The sequence below is a fragment of the Astatotilapia calliptera genome, chromosome 4, assembly GCF_964374335.1.
Source record: "Astatotilapia calliptera chromosome 4, fAstCal68.1, whole genome shotgun sequence".
Taxonomy (NCBI): domain Eukaryota; kingdom Metazoa; phylum Chordata; class Actinopteri; order Cichliformes; family Cichlidae; genus Astatotilapia; species Astatotilapia calliptera.
The window spans coordinates 12,758,059-12,774,433 of record NC_137425.1 but is presented as its reverse complement, the minus strand read 5'-3'; the positions used below and the strand labels follow the sequence as shown (position 1 = coordinate 12,774,433).

Genomic DNA, 16,375 nt, shown 5'->3' with positions numbered 1-16,375 from the left:
GTACGTGTTTTGTCTCTAGGGGCCACAGCATATATAAATATATATAAATAAAACCACTTTTTTTACATTAGTAATTCCGTTTGTGCATAATTTTATATTGTTGTTAATATTAAATTAATTAAAGCAACAAAACAACCTGAAGAGCCGGTTTGGAGCCGAAAGAGCCGGCTCTTTTTAGTGAGCCGAGCCGAAAGAGCCGGTTCTCTAAAAAGAGCCGGAAATCCCATCACTACTTGCTACCTTTTGAAATTAACAAAATATCTGGTTGTTGTGAAAGCGCAACCCTGTGGCAGCATTGGTCTTTCCTTGGGAGATTAGAGCGGGGGCATTATCTTTCCTTTTTTATGTGTTTTGGGGTGTAACATTTCATTTCATAACTGGACTCTATTTAGTGTTCCATGGCAGTAAATAAAGTTATGTTTAGGCAAAAATCAAACAGGATTCAGCTAACTGTCTCTGAATGATCAAATGGTAATAACTAAAAAATTTTCAGTAAACAGCATTTTCATTTTATTTTACAGAGAGCTGATACTTCATTTACATGAGGTTATAACACCTGCAGGTGCATCATGGACATGAAAAAACAGAAGAGCAGAGGTTATGCTTCACTAACTGAGTGTGAAGATTCATTTGCAACATTTTAAACCGGTGACACTTGCCCTCTCTGTTACTCAGGAAGAATTATTAAATGATGCTCTCTAGTGGTCAAATATTACATAGCGTGTATGTCAGAAAATACTTATGTTTTAACTATGGGAAGAAGATATTTTAAAAAGTGGTGTGCTTATGAGTGTTTTTTTCCTCTCTGTGCCCCTCTCCAAAATTTAACAGTTCATTTTAATAACCTTAAACTTATGTTATTTATAATACAGTGATACATTTTCCCATTTACTCACAAGAAAACACATTTTTTAAATCAATGCTTTTATTAATTTATTGCAAAACACGAATTCCTGAAAATACTTGTCAAAAACCAGCAAAAGAATACATGACTTAAACCTTTTGCTTTATTCTGATTTCTAACATGTAAAGACTGTAATGAACAAACAGCACAAGCAGTAAAGAAGCAGATTTTAAATGCACATTCTGATCCTCGACTATTCAGTGGGACATTCTGACTTCTTGATGGTTTTCTCTGAAGTCTGTGAGCCCAAAGACACTTTACATGTATAAATCTTATCCATGTTCCAGTCTGATGTCTGGATGGTCAGAGAGCTGCTGATTTGGTAAGTCTGGTCTGGTCTCTGAACAGCAGTGCTGGTAGAGATCCCACTGCTCACTGGACTCCCACCAGCCAACCAGCTCACATCTGCAAAAGACACAGACTGACTGGACAGACAGACCACAGAAGCTGTGTCGGACTGGAGCTCAGCACTGGATGGAGGGAAGACTGTCAGGACAGGAGGAGAGAGGCTGGAGCCTGAAAATACATGAAGAACATTCAGGAAATTGAAAAATCAAAGGAAATGAAATGAAATAATGAAAACAGAAGAAATCGAGACATCAATAAGAGTCAATATGGAATAAACATAATATTTGTTATGAAATTAGAAGAAAACAATACTAATGTGATTTGGAAAAATATACAGACATAACAACCCAACATATCAATTGATTTTCTTTTTAAGTTTTCCTAAAATAAAATATGAGTAGTTACTCTTTAACTTTTCATGTAAGATGTCGTGAATTTAATTCTGGAGGTTTCTGCATAACATGTCAGTTACTGTGAGAAATTTTCTTTCATTTAAAAAAAACTGTACAGCCCGTTTCTAATCACTTAAAATTAATTTTTAACTTTAGTAACACTGTTAACTACTACTGAAGAAAAAGAAAACAATCTTATATATGTTTTTGAAATGCCAACCCCAATATTAAATAAAAACACTATGAGAATAATAAGAACAGACGATATCATATTTCACATAATGTTTAGTGAACAACATTTATATAAAAATATACAAATTTGGTTTGACACCTTTTCAATTTTTTTAATATAAAGAATTCATGTCTCCTGCACATACAACAACCTCAAACTATTTCATGTTGTATAAAATCATAAAAATGATGCTGAACAAGAAACATATTGAACTAAGTAGTCATCAGCAGATTTGTGCAAAATCTCTCTTGTTTTATGATCATTTAAAAAGCACTTACTTGTCACAATCAGCTTGGTGCCTTGTCCGAATACCACAGTGATTCAGTTTGTATACATGGCTGTACAAAAACCTCCTGACTGTCACTGATGAGGGGAGAGGAACTGAAACATCCTGTAGAGACCAACTTTCACTGTCAACATCTCATTCACTTCATCTGTTTGTATTTTATAACTGCATTTCTCTGTGTGTAGTCATGTTTATTCCTTCTTGTCACTTGTTTTGTGTAAGACTTAATTAAGTACTCATTACTGATCTGAATTAAACAGAGATTCACTGTCTCTCAATGAGATTTTGTTTAGTCTGGTTCACTATGACGGAGCATTTTTGGGAGAGTCTTCCCATGTCTGACAGGAACTCACTGCAGAGTCTCCTGTCTCTGCATGATTGATAAAAGACTGCAAATCAGTGTTTGGTCAGGATTTAGATATTAATGTGTCTGAGGAGAATCCTGCTGAAAATGCAGCTGACCTGTGAGAATGATGAAATCTCAGAAATGAGGAGAAGAACCAGGAACCTGTTTGTACCAGCCGACATAAAAGCTTTCAGCTTTTTTTAATGTTGTATTTGAGCAGGTTAAAGGTTTTTAAAAAAAGGATTTTAATAAATGAGCAATCCAATGTTTAATAAAACATTATCTGGAGGTTGTATGTTACTCTGCATTTTCTTGATTGGACTATACTCAAGTGAATGAGTCTAAGAAAGCATATGTACTGCCAAGAGGTTTGTAACACATTGTGATATGTACAGTGTCTTCTATTTCTGCGAACTTGATAGTTAAATGATAATTAACGTTTGATGAGGACGTAGAGTTGAATCTTTCTGAGGAGAATCTTGTTTCAAAGCTTTTGAGCTGTCAGAATGGAGAAATCTTAGAAACATACAGATGATCTTCTCTAGGAACTTGTTTATACAGCTAATAGAATTCCTATCATCTCTCTCAATGTTGCAGTTGAGAACAGCTTGTTGAAAACTTTGTACTTAAGTGTTAGGTTTTGTATTGTTGATTGTCATTTATGCTTAGAAATATTTAACCATATATGCTTAGAAGTATATAATCATTTGTAGATTGAAAGAATGTCTCATCCTAGGAGGTCTGTAACAACTCTGTGTAGCATGAAGAGGGGGGTGCGTTCACTCCTCTACAGAGTGTTCTGGCATAGATCACACACCTCCTAGGAGAGGTCGTATCTTCTCTTGTTGATATATGGCATAGCAAACACACGTATATCTGTTTAAGTATAAGAGCCTTTTGTTCAGATGGACCCGCTAGACTCCTGGCACCAGCTTTGGGGAGTCTTCACAGGGTCACATCTTGACCTCACACAAGCCACACACACACACACACACACACACACACACACACACACACACACACACACACACACACACACACACACACACACACACACACACAAAGGCAAGGTACTCTTTGTGTGTATGTAGACGTCATATGTTAATGAACCTATGCATATTCATGTAACCTCAATAAAAGAGCAGTGTTACGGGAGAACGGACGAGAGCAACTGGGGTCAAGCGAAGGAACGGCGTTTGTCCGGTTCTCTCCCGTGCACGAGAAACATGAAGAACTTTGCCTACTTCATGTCTTGCTTGCTGTGTAATTATATTGCCTTCAACGTTCCAGCGAATAGGTTCAAGCTACAAACCTATCATTAAGTACAGTAAGTAAGTATTTGTACTTGGTTACTTCCCACCTCTGGGGACAGAAACCTGTTCCAACGCCAAGTGAGCTGCCAGAATGACAAACTGAGGAACCCCTCCAGGAACCTGTTTAGACCATCTAACATAATTGAACCATATTGCAACTGAGAACAACTTCTTGACCTGGAGAAACCTTGTGGACAGCAGGTATCTGGATAAACACTTCCGCTGCATTAACATGTGCCAACAAACACAGAAAGAACATGAGTGAAATGTCTTTCTCCAAAACGATGGGCTATGAAACAGATGAGAAGAACGTCTTACACTTTAGAGAAGTGATGAGAGAGCAGACAGACCCCAGCATGTTGTCAGTGTGAGGTGTAAATATCCTTTAATATTCAGCTGCAACTTTATCAGTATCTGTTTAGGTTGATTAATGTCATTTACTGCAGCTAGAATGTGACAGTTATCAGAGTTTTAGACAACCGTTTGTCAAATTGCTGTTATTTAAAAACACACACACATAATAGGTTTAATTGTGTTAGATGCACATAATTTAAAATGCACATAATTGTGTACATATATATGGCAATTTGTGTTGTTGGTGGTCATTATACTCCTCGATATTTTATACTTTCAGTGATGAATGTAAAAATATATCAAAACAAGTAATTCAGTATTTATTAGCAGACTGTCTGAAGTGGATGAGTTTTCATTGATGAACATTAAAATCAAAAATAACAATAAACACACTATTTGAAGGTGGTGGGTTTACACTGAGTTTGCTGAATGGGTCTTTTGTCAGCATGTGAAAAATAGAGCATCAAAAAGCAGAAGTATCAGTGGGGAGGTTTTTGTCACAGTGTAAATCACTGTGATACAGCATTGCTGTCCCATGTCTTACAGTAATAGACTGCAGAGTCTCCCTCCTCCACATTTTTGATGATCAAACGATAATCTTTTGTTGACTGATGAGTGGATGTGAATTTTGGAGCAGAGAACCCAGAGCCATAGCCTGGAGAACTAGAGCTATGATGAAAATACAGCACAAACTGAGGAACTCCTCCTGGAATCTGTTTATACCAAAAGACAGTGTTATCAATAGTCCCCAGGTTACAGTCCATGGTGGCTGTCTCTCCTTTCCTCACTGATAAAACAGGAGGTTTCTGTGTCAGCACCGTCACACCACTCACACCTGCAAACAACATGAAGACATGGAGTCAAGAGAAACACAAGCACATATGAATCCAACAAATAACTACTAATCTAAAGTATAAATGAGGTTCCATACATGTTAGAGCAGTGATGAGAGCACAGAGAGTCACCAGCATGTTGTCACTGTGTGTTGTGCACTGCTTCTGTAGGAGGAGAGGAGGTGTGAGCCATTAAATATGTGACAGAAACTCAGAGAGACTGACAGGAGGAGGAGCTAAATCTGCGTAGTTTGCGATGTTTGGGTAATTTATGTTCAGTGGAGGGTAATTCTGTTTTTGTATTAATAAATATTGGTGATTGTGATGTCTCCCTCCTCTCCCTTAAAATTGTGCTACTGCATTTTATTATGAAAAATTGTTTGCTATATCTCCTGGGTGAGGTGTTCCAGGCATGTCTGACTGGGAGGATTCCCCGGGGCAGACCCCGCATATGCATATCTCTCGGCTGGCCTCAGAACAGCTTGATGTTCCCCCAGAGAAGCTGGAGGAGGTCTGGGATCCTCTGCTTAGGCTGCTGCCCCCGCGACCCAGCCTCGGAAAAGTGGAAGAAGATGTATGTATGGAAGGATGGTTGCTATGTCCTTCAGGTTTGTTACTGATGCTTTTACCATTACCAGTTTTTATGTTTGGACAAAAAAAAAAAAAAAGATCAGAATCCCGCTTACCCTTACAGTTACCTGTTATAATTACATAATCAACAACCTTGAAATGTATGAACTTCTCTGGAAATTCACATGAAACTGGAGTGTTTAGGATTAGGAGAACATTTGATAAAATGTTACGCCATTTATGAATATTGAACAACTGAATAAAGAGTTAAAAAAATAATAATTTTAGTACTAGAACTGTGTGGGCTCCTTTTTTGTTTCAAAGTTGAGCCACATGAGTTTTGTGGTATTTCTCACAAATGAAATCACTGTGATACAGCCGTTTTGATATAGTTCCCCTGATTCACAAAAACAAATAGCAGTGTCGCTCATCTACATCTTGAGAGTTAAACACAACAATTAGAGGACTGACTAATTTGCGTTTACCAAAACAGTTTGGTTTTAGACACTCAAATTCATTTTTGTATTATTTTATTTTGTTCTACAATTAATGGTTGGAAATGTTAACTCTTCAGAATTCATAAAAGCTGTAGTGTCACTCAGTTGTGTTTTGTTTGTTTTTTGTCACAGTATTCATGATTGTGTTATGTTCTACACAATAGAGTCTATGTTTCAGTGCAGTACAATGCTTACCCTCCTCCTTTTAACTCTAAATCCATGTCTAAGGATGATGTGGAATTTAGTCAGTCTGAGGAGAATCCTGTTACAAAGTAAAGTGAATTGTCCTCATTTAAAAACTCTCCATCAGCTCCATCAGAGACTTGAACCATTACAGGCAGTTCCTTGAACAATTTTAGTTCAAATGCAAATGTCCTTATCGTCACACATCACACATTTTCTTCTTTTCTTACATTTAATGATGCTGAATCTATGTTTATAACTATTTAAGAGTTGAGTCTGGTGTCTAAATTTATATTACTTATACGTACATGCATACAATGTAGGACTGCTTTTTGTATATGATTTTGCATATGAGTAGTTATTGACTGACAGCTGGGATAGGCTCCAGCGCCCCCCGCAACCCTGAAAAGGATAAGCGGAAGCGAATGGATGGATGGATGGATGAATATGGATTTTCCCCAGTTTGCTTTGTTCATGATTTCAATGATAAATATTAAAAAAAATGAACAAACAAATAACACACTATTTGAAGGTTTGTTTGTTAGAGGTGTCTTTTACCAGGTTGTGAAAGAGTCTTAAAAAGCAGAAGTATCAGTGTGGAGGTTTTGTCACAGTGTGAATCCCTGTGATGCCCCACTGTTAGCAGAGCTGTCCCATGTCTTACAGTAATAGACTGTGAGTCTCCTGTCTCTGCCTGATTAATCATGAACTAGGAATCAATGTTTGATGAGGATTTAGAGTTGAATCCGTCAGAGGAGAATCCTGTTCCAAATTCAAGTGAGCTGCCAGAATAGTCAAAACTTTCTGAGGAACCCCTCCAGGAACTTGTTTATACCAGTTAACATAATTCCCATCATATCTCTCTACGTTGCAGCTGAGAACAGCTTGTTGACCTGAAGAAACTGTGTGGACAGCAGGTGTTTGGGTCAATACAATCACTGCATCAACATCTGCCAAGAAACCGAGAAAAAAAAATGAGTGAAAGATTTACCTAAAAATATACAGATTTTAAAATCAATAAGAACATCTTACACGTCAGAGCAGAGATGAGAGCACAGAGGGTCCCCAGCACTATGATAGTAGGTGGAGAAACTGATCCTGAAAGATGAGAGGGGATGTAGTGAGAAGAGAAGAGATACTGAAGCTTATAAAGACAGAGAAGCAGAACTGAAAGAGGAGGAGATTCAGAAAAACAGCTTGTTTATGAAAGACTAAATTACTGATATTAATAATTCATAATTTCATACAGTGAACATTGTCATTATATGAGCATTATTGTTTCAAACTCAATGATATCATATAATTTTCTTTGAATTTGCTCTACAAAAACTAATATAATGACTTAATCAGTGTATATGTCACAGTACTGGGTCTGCGACTCAGTATTTGTCTTTCAGGTTTTAGATTTATAATCTATATATAATATAATATATAATATATAATAAGATTATAATATATAATCTATAATGGAGTTATTTCGATCTCAACTGTATTTACACTTAGTGTAGTAAATCACACCTTCAGTGTTACTAGTTCATGGTCATATTTTAAAGACCTGACTTACATAAATAATGTTATTGAAAAAAGGTAAAAGAATGAAATCTCTAGTGTTCTTGTCTTCAATTTTCTAGATTTACTTTCTGGCTTATAAACGTCTAACATGAAGGTTCATTATATGGTACTAAATCTGTCTGAACTATTTTAAACACCCAGATAGAGATGGATATCTTTCTTAGCAGCACCTTTGTTCTTGGCACACTTCAGCTTCTAGTTGTTTCTTGTTAATGAGAGAAATGAGGGAAAACCAACTAGAAAGGTTAAAAAAAATGTTATTTCATTTTCAAAAGCAAAAACATCAACATTTATATTTGTAACCATGTCAAAATCAGAACATGTACACATTAAATATAAATGTGTGTACAATTAAGACAAACATCATAAACACATCTCTAAATAAAATGAGAATTTGCTTCTCCATTTAAAAATGTGTTTTTGATGAATCCAGTGTATATTTCTATTGATTCGTTCTTTCTGACAGATAGAATCTGGTTACTGCCACATTTACTGCAGCTGGAATATAACAATTAAACAATTATAACCATGAAAGAGCTGAGAGAAGTCTATAAGTTTTTTTTATTATTTAAAAATAACTTGCAAAAACATAAAATACCGTATGTTGGATAGTTTGGTTTATGTGTTTTTACATATTATAATTTGGGCCAATATTAGTGAATGAGATGTATTTTTCGGTACTTTTCTTTTTATACTTTTAATAATCAAGGTTAAAATGAATAAAAAAACACCAACAACATTCCAGTGTTTAAAAACACAGTCTAAAGATAGTGGGTTACACTTAGTTCACTGGAGATATATATTATCTGCATATGAAAGCGTTTCTAAAAGCAGAAGTAATACTGAGGAGGTTTATGTCACAGCCTGAATCACTGTGATACGTACGCAGAAGCAGAGTCATCATATGTCTGACAGTAATACACTGCAGAGTCTCCTGTCTCTGCTCGCTTGATAATGAACTGGTAATCAATGTTTGATGAGGATTTAGAGTTGAATCTGTCTGAGGAGAATCCTGTTCCAAATTCAAGTGAGCTGGTAGAATGAAGAAATCTTAGAACATATTGAGGAGCCTCTCCAGGAACTTGTTTATACCATCTAACAGAATTCCTATCATATCTCTCTATGTTACAGTTGAGAACAACTTCTTGACCTGGAGGAACTGTGTGGACAGCAGGTGTTTGGGTCAACACGATCACTGCATCAACATCTGCCAGGAAACACACACAAAAACATGAATGAATAGAATAGAATAGAATAGAATTCAACTTTATTGTCATTGCACATGCACAGGTACAGGGCAACGAAATGCAGAAGTGCTTTAGTGATATAGACATATTACAATATATATTAGCAATAATATAGATAAGTAAGTATTAGAGATGGACCGATCCGATATTACGTATCGGTATCGGTCCGATACTGACCTAAATTACTGGATCGGATATCGGAGAAAAATAAAAAATGTAATCCGATCCATTAAATATCACGAAAGCACCTCACAAAACTTGCAACACGCCGTAACTCGCCTCAGAACGTTAGCACGTCGGAGCAGTGTGCATCACGTGATAGAGCGGCTGTGGCATGCGGGACCTGTCGGTGGTCTGGATAGCATGTGGAGCTTCACTAGCAACCCGGCATTTCATCTCCGACAAAGTTATCCCCGAGAGAAGTAAAGCAAGTGTGTAAGTCCATCTCTGAATGTTTGTAAAGCATTCCTGCGTTAAGCTTAACAAGCGACTGCCTCTTCTTGCTGCTACTTCAATCATGAAACTGCTTAATGATCAGCTGATCGGCTTTTCTGTCGTGAGTCCATCTCTCTTGTTTGTTTTTGGCCCACTTTGCACCAGAAAGAGGAAACCAGCGGCTGAACAACAGCAGCACGTTTAAGCTTGATAAGCTGTTGTTAGAATTTATTTATTATTACTTTCTACTCGAGGATCTTTTTCTACGTAGCTGACGCTGGTAACTCTGCAGGGGCGGATCTAGCAAAGTTTAGCCGGGGGGGGGGGGGGGGGGCGATAGGGCATTAACAGGGAAAAGGGGAGCACAAAGACATACTTTTCTTTCTTATTCTCATTTAAAATGTCTAGCTTTAAATAAATAATTATCTGACACCCAAAGTTTTATTTTGATGTAAAATGAATAGAAGTCCATTACTGTATATAGTAACTATTAAGTCTAATATATATACCCTAGTAAGCTATAGTACTTTTTCCTTTGGGAAGGTACCATCTGTGCAGTCTGCAATTTTGTTGAAGAAAGATGTTGAATCTATTTAATATTTTAATATATTGAAAAATAATTGATTTCTGTGCATTTTTTTTCACACTGCATCAAATTAAGCTTGATTACGTCGATTAAGCATCATGAGGTGGAGCGTGAGGGGTTGTTCCCTATTTTTTATTTATTTATTTTTGTTGTTGCTGGGAGTTGGAACCCTATTGGTTAGGTTGCTTAATATTTACGCTAAGTACTCTTTAAGATACCAGAATAGGGAGGATGGTGTAGGTTTAAGTTTATTAGATTGATCAGTATTGCTGAACTATGAAATATTTTTTTTTGCATACAGGTATAACAGAATAGCTTTAGGGTAGTTGTTGTTTTAAACTTGAGTATGAACTTATACGAAATGCAGCAAGATATTTAAAAAAACAGTTTTGTTGATTAAAAAACACTATATTGGATTCATATCGGTATCGGCAGATATCCAAATTTATGATATAGGTATCGGTATCGGACATAAAAAAGTGGTATCGTGCCATCTCTAGTAAGTATATTACAGAAATGGGTCTATTATGGTATGTTATAATGTACACGGTATGAAGTATGTTGTGAAGGTGAGGGTGTGGATAATTTCTACAGAGGCTATATAAAGGAGGAGGTGTCAGGGCTCTGTGTGCGGGCAGGCGGAGAGGAGGATCCAAACGCAGGACTCAGACACTAACTTGAAACTCAAAAACCTCAGCTTTATTGCTGGTACGAAAACAAAACATGAAGTGAACATGGAATATGGAGAACCGAAACACACAGGCATAATCTGATGGTACGACGCGACACTGACACAGAGAAACACAGGGCTTAAATACACAGACGGCAGTAATCAAGGGATGAGAGACAGGAGGGGAACACACCTGGGAGAAATCACAGCTGACGAGACAGGGGAAACGTAAACTGAGCACACTCACATACGACACAGACCTTCACAATAAAACAGGAAACTCAGACACAGACATTGAACTAAACAGACAGATTCACAAACAGACGGGGTGACACCATAGACAGACAGATACAGACGCAGACTCAGAGGCAGACCGAATATAACACGTAGAACTCAAACAATAATAATAATCATGATAATAAATTGGAAAATGATAATAATAAACTTAAAGCGCTGGGTCACCGACCCAGGACCATGACAGGAGGAGATTCAACACAATGATTTTCATTCATAGAATAAAAAATCATTTATAATGCAAATAACATCAATTAAATGTTTCTGGCTCATGTTCAACTGACACACTTATGGCTGTCATGACATATTGCTCACGAAAATATTGTTGTAAAGGGAATAAATATTATATAACTGATTATTGACAGTTTTAGGTGTTAACACCAATCTCTTTCTAGCTGAAATGTGAGCAGGACTTATGTGAAAAGAATAAACAGTAACGTTTATAAGAACATGAGGTAGAACAAGTCTCAACAAATTCAGAACAGTTGTAGTTTAAATGCAAATGCCCTTATCCTCACACATCACACGTTTTCTTCTCGTCTTATATTTATTTCTGCCTGATGTATAGTCATCACTATTTAAGAACTGAGACTGGTGTTTACTAAATTTCTATTACTTATAGATAACTTTTAGTTATATACAGTATTAGTCCTCTTCTGACATGTTTTGGCTGAATAATATCTCTATATTCCTCTGCTTGCTTTATTCATATTTTCAATGATGAATATTAAAATTAATTTAAAAAACAAAACAAATAACACAGTATTTGAAGGTGGTGGGATTTCAGTGTGTTTCTCGGATGTGTCTTTTTTTCAGCATGTGAAAGAGCATCAAAAAGCAGAAGTATCTGTGAGGAGGTTTTTGTCACAGTGTGAATCACTGTGATACCCCACTGTTAGCAGAGCCGTCCCATGTCTGACAGTAATAGACTGCAGAGTCTCCCTCCTCCACATTGTTGATGATCAAACGATAATCTGTTGTTGACTGATGAGTGGATGTGAATTTAGGAGCAGAGAACCCAGAGCCATATTCTGGAGAACCCCAGCTATGATACATCCTCAGCACGTACTGAGGACTTCCTCCTGGAATCTGTTTATACCAGGCAGCAGCATAGTTAGTAACAGTCCCCAGGTTACAGTCCATGGTGGCTGTCTCTCCTTTCCTCACTGATAAAACAGGTTTCTGTGTCAGCACTGTCACACCACTCACACCTGCAAACAACCAGAACACATGGAGTTAAGACAAACACACTGACATTTAACTCTAACATGAAGTCTTTTCTTCAGTATATTCAAGACACTTTACATGTTAGAGTAGTGATGAGAGCACAGAGAGTCACCAGCATGTTGTCAGTGTGGGCTAAGAACTGAGTGGAGAGATGATGGTGGAAGAGCTATTTAATACAACTAACAGGAGGAGGAGCATTTGATTTTTTTACTTTCTCTTGTCTGTGCTATTAATATTATTATTATTGGTGTTGGTAATGTCTTGTGCATTTACCTTTGGCAACATCATCATTTTCCATTCTTTTTAATAAATTTGTTTGTTTGTTTTGTATTTTGGAATGGTGACTTTCTCCATATCCTAAATGTGGCAGGATTTTGGTTTGTTATATTTTATACTTTAACTTGTATTTTGTTTAAAAAATTACAATTAGATTTACATTTTCTGAAGCAACATGAAGTTTAGAATTTCAACTTCAACTCTGTATTTTATTCTCTGACACGCCTGGCTTTGCACAAATCATCTAATTAAGTAACTAAATGTCTGTAAATGAGAATGGCCTGTTTATAAATGTGATGTATAAAAACAGTTTATCATGATTTTTGAAACCAGTTTCCAGCTTGAAATTCCCACATTGTGATAAACCATTAAGATGCAGCAGTTAAAAGAAACTGTAGGATAAAATTAATATAATTATGTCAAAACTTTCAAAAATAACAAATAAAAAGCAGAAAACTTTCAATCCCTAATGGTGGCACATTTTCCTGCTCTTTGTTTTCCTAGTGTTGGTTTCTTTGTTCCTGGCCACTCTTTGTTTTGTATTTTGTTTGAGTGCAGCATTTTCAGTCTCCTGTGCCCTGCATTTGGGTCCAATACCTGCCTGCCACACAGCGGTTACATTACAGTATGAGAGCTGGAGGAGATGCTCTTCTTAGATTAGCTGAAACTTTATCCCTCAGATGGGTTCCTCCAGGAAATTCAATTCTTGTAAGTTACCTTGTCACGAACAATCAGTTTGATCAAAATTAAAACTTGCTAAATAAAAACTAATAGATACATTTAAAAAGAGAGAACATTTCTGATTGATCATATTTAAATTTGATTATTTTTAATTATATTCCAAAGAGCCTTTAACAAGTGCAAAATTTCAGCTTCAGCACTGTGTAGGCGTGCTCTCTGTATTTCAGAATTTTGGAGACACATTTTTTGTCTGACTTTTTTCTGTGAAAACATTTGGTGACATGCTACCACAGCCAGAAGCTCTCCATGTTTGATTTTTTTTTTTTTTTTGAAAAAATAAAAAAATAAAAATAAGTACAGACTTTATTTAGACTTTCTTGACAATACATAAAGTTTTGTTTGACCAAAATAAAACAGTTTCTGAATGACCAAATGACAGCAACTGAAACATTTTCAGTAAGCAGTTCATATTGTACGATCAGTTTATTTGACAGAGAACTGATAACGTGAGGTTATGAATGAGACACTAAGACCTGCAGGTGCATGCTGGGCAGGAAGAGAGGGAGAAGTTTAAAGGTGATGAGTAATTTTCTTTCTTTTAAAAAAAAAATGTTAGGCCAGTTTCTTATTACTTTTAAAGTTTTAAAGTTTACTTTTAACTTTAGTAACACTGTTAACCAGTGGTCCCCAACCTTTTTTGCGCCACGGACCGGTTTATGCCCGACAATATTTTCACGGACCGGCCTTTAAGGTGTCGTGGATAAATACAACAAAATAAAACTAGTACCAGTACCGAAAAAAAGATTTATTCATAACACACGTGAAAAGACCCAGGAAAACCGAGTAAACTATAAAAACGATAACAAAATAACGCTGAAAACCGATAAAAACCCTGAAAACCATACATTTCACACCTGAGCCTCAACTCTCGCGGCCCGGTACCAAACGACTTACGGACCAGTACCGGTCCGAGGCCCGGGGGTTGGGGACCGCTGCTGTTAACTACTATTGAAGAAATATAAAACAGGCCTACCTATCTTATTTTAATTTATGCCAACCTCAACACAAATTAAAATATTATGAAAACAATAAGAGTGATCAACAACATATTTCACATCATTTTAGTGAACAACATTTATATAAAAATATACACATTTGGTTTAACACCTTTTCGCACAATTTTAATATAACGGATTCATGTCTCCTGTACATACGACAACTTGAAACTATTTTAGATTGTGCAGATTTTCAGGTCATCAGGTCAGATGATTACCTGGGCCATTGTAGAAACTTTATCTTCCTTCTCTGAAACCAGTTGTGAGTTTCCTTGGCTGCATTTAGTATAATTGTCTTGCTGAAATGTCCACGCTCTTCATCTTCAATGTCCTGACAGATGGCAGCATATTTTTTTATCAAGATTGTCTTTGTGCATTTTCCACTCATCCTTCCTTCAGTTATATGACATATGCCAGAGCTGTATGCTGAAAAACAGCACCACACAATGATGTTTCCACCTCCAATCTTCACTGTGTTGGAGGTGATTTGCAGTGGCTTTTGGCTTCCAAGCATGGTGTCTATTGTGCCATCCGAAGAATTACATTTTATGAAAATTTGTATCTCATCTGACAAGACTGTATATCTCCCAGTATGGTGATCTCTCAGGCATGTCTAAATGTTGTTCAGCAAACTTTAAATGCACTTCAACATGATTTTTCTTCAGCAGTGAATTTTTGCATACAGGCTATAGTTTGAAAAATTGAGTGCATTACTGATTGTTTTCTTTTCTTTCTGTAGCTCTCTACAGATGGTCCTTGGATTCTTTTCACTCTGTCTGAACTCTTTCAGGGACCACCTGGTTGTCACCGGTTATGGCGAAATGATTGTCTTTCCACTTCCAGATTATGACGCCAACTGTGCCAATGCTGTCAGTATGTTTCGCAACAATAAGGTTGCAAGCATTGTGAGAGAGCTCAGTGGTTTTACCATCATGAGATGTTTCTTGTTTCACAGCTTGGTAAATTAGACACCTTTTTCTAGACCGTCAGTTGGGAATGCACAAAGTGGCAGGATTACGTTCAAATTACTCATAGATATGACTTTCCATGCATTTTTTGCACCTCATTTTCTTCATATGTTCAAAACTTTCCCCCTGTTTCATTTCTCCTTGTTACACATAATTAACAGAGGGTATAAATACAAGAATGTTTTTGTCACAGTGTAAATCACTGTGATACGAACTCATTAACAGAGCTGTCCCATGTCTGACAGTAATAGACTGCAGAGTCTCCCTCCTCCACATTCTTGATGATCAAATGATAATCTGATGTTGACTGATGAGTGGATGTAAATTTTGGAGCAGAGAACCCAGAACCATAGCTTGGAGAACTCCAGGTATGATACATCCTCAGCACATACTGAGGAACTCCTTCTGGAATCTGTTTATACCAGCGCGCCTCACTATTAGTAACAGTCCCCAGGTTACAGTCCATAGTGACTGCCTCTCCTTTGCTCACTGATAAAACAGGTTTCTGTGTCAGCACCGTCACACCACTCACACCTGCAAATGATAAGAAGAGAAACCCACTGAAATATCAATCCAACAAATAACAACTAATCTGAAGTATAAATGAGGATCTATACATGTCAGAGCAGTGATGAGAGCACAGAGAGTCACCAGCATGTTGTCACCGTGTGCTGAGAATGGACTTGTAACTTGGAAAGAAATTTCACTGCCTCTGTAGGATGATGAGAGGAGGTGTGAACCATTAAATATGTCACTGAAACTGAGTGACTGACAGAAGGAGGAGCTTTGGGTAAGGCAAGGCAAGGCAAATTTATTTGTATAGCACAATTCAACAACAAGGTGATTCAAAGTGCTTTACAGAGACATTAGAAACAAAAACAAATAAAAAGCATGATTTAAAATTGATTAAAACAAACAAACTAACTAACTAAACACACATTTCACACCTGTTCGCGCGATCTGAACCCTTATCGTAAGGGGAGCTACCAGTCCTTCTGTGGACGAGCTACTTTCTATTTTTAAATTCCCTGAATTTAAAATTCTCTCTAGACCCAGTCTAGACCCAGTTGTGGAGCTACCCAGAGCTCTAATCCCACACCTGTTCG

At 36.9% G+C, this 16,375-nt stretch overlaps 1 protein-coding gene across 2 annotated transcripts; it reads right to left on the bottom strand.

Annotated features, from left to right (window-relative positions):
- Nucleotides 1-907: 907 nt before the first annotated feature.
- LOC113020674 (immunoglobulin lambda-1 light chain-like) lies at nucleotides 908-15,961 on the bottom strand. Of its 2 annotated transcripts, none has more exons than XM_080300855.1 (4): nucleotides 15,887-15,961; nucleotides 11,952-12,273; nucleotides 2,155-2,189; nucleotides 908-1,420 (listed from the first exon to the last, which is right to left on the bottom strand). In XM_080300855.1, the coding sequence occupies exons 1-4, from the start codon at nucleotides 15,924-15,926 to the stop codon at nucleotides 1,098-1,100; spliced, it is 720 nt and encodes a 239-aa protein (XP_080156981.1). In that variant the 5' UTR covers nucleotides 15,927-15,961; the 3' UTR covers nucleotides 908-1,097. The 2 variants fall into 2 exon arrangements, with proteins under 2 accessions (XP_080156981.1, XP_080156980.1); XM_080300854.1 differs by lacking the exon at nucleotides 15,887-15,961 and adding an exon at nucleotides 12,368-12,422.
- Between the last annotated feature and the right edge of the window lie 414 nt (nucleotides 15,962-16,375).

Bases quoted from the DNA above. Each gene is read 5' to 3' on its own strand.
- LOC113020674 (XM_080300855.1), bottom strand. From the start codon at position 15,926: ATGCTGGTGACTCTCTGTGCTCTCATCACTGCTCTGACAT. The intron at 2,190-11,951 runs GGTATCACAGTG...CTGAATCACTGT, and splicing joins GACGGCTCTGCTAACAGTGG to GGTATTCGGACAAGGCACCA. The intron at 1,421-2,154 runs GTAAGTGCTTTT...ATGTATTTTCAG, and splicing joins CACCAAGCTGATTGTGACAA to GCTCCAGCCTCTCTCCTCCT.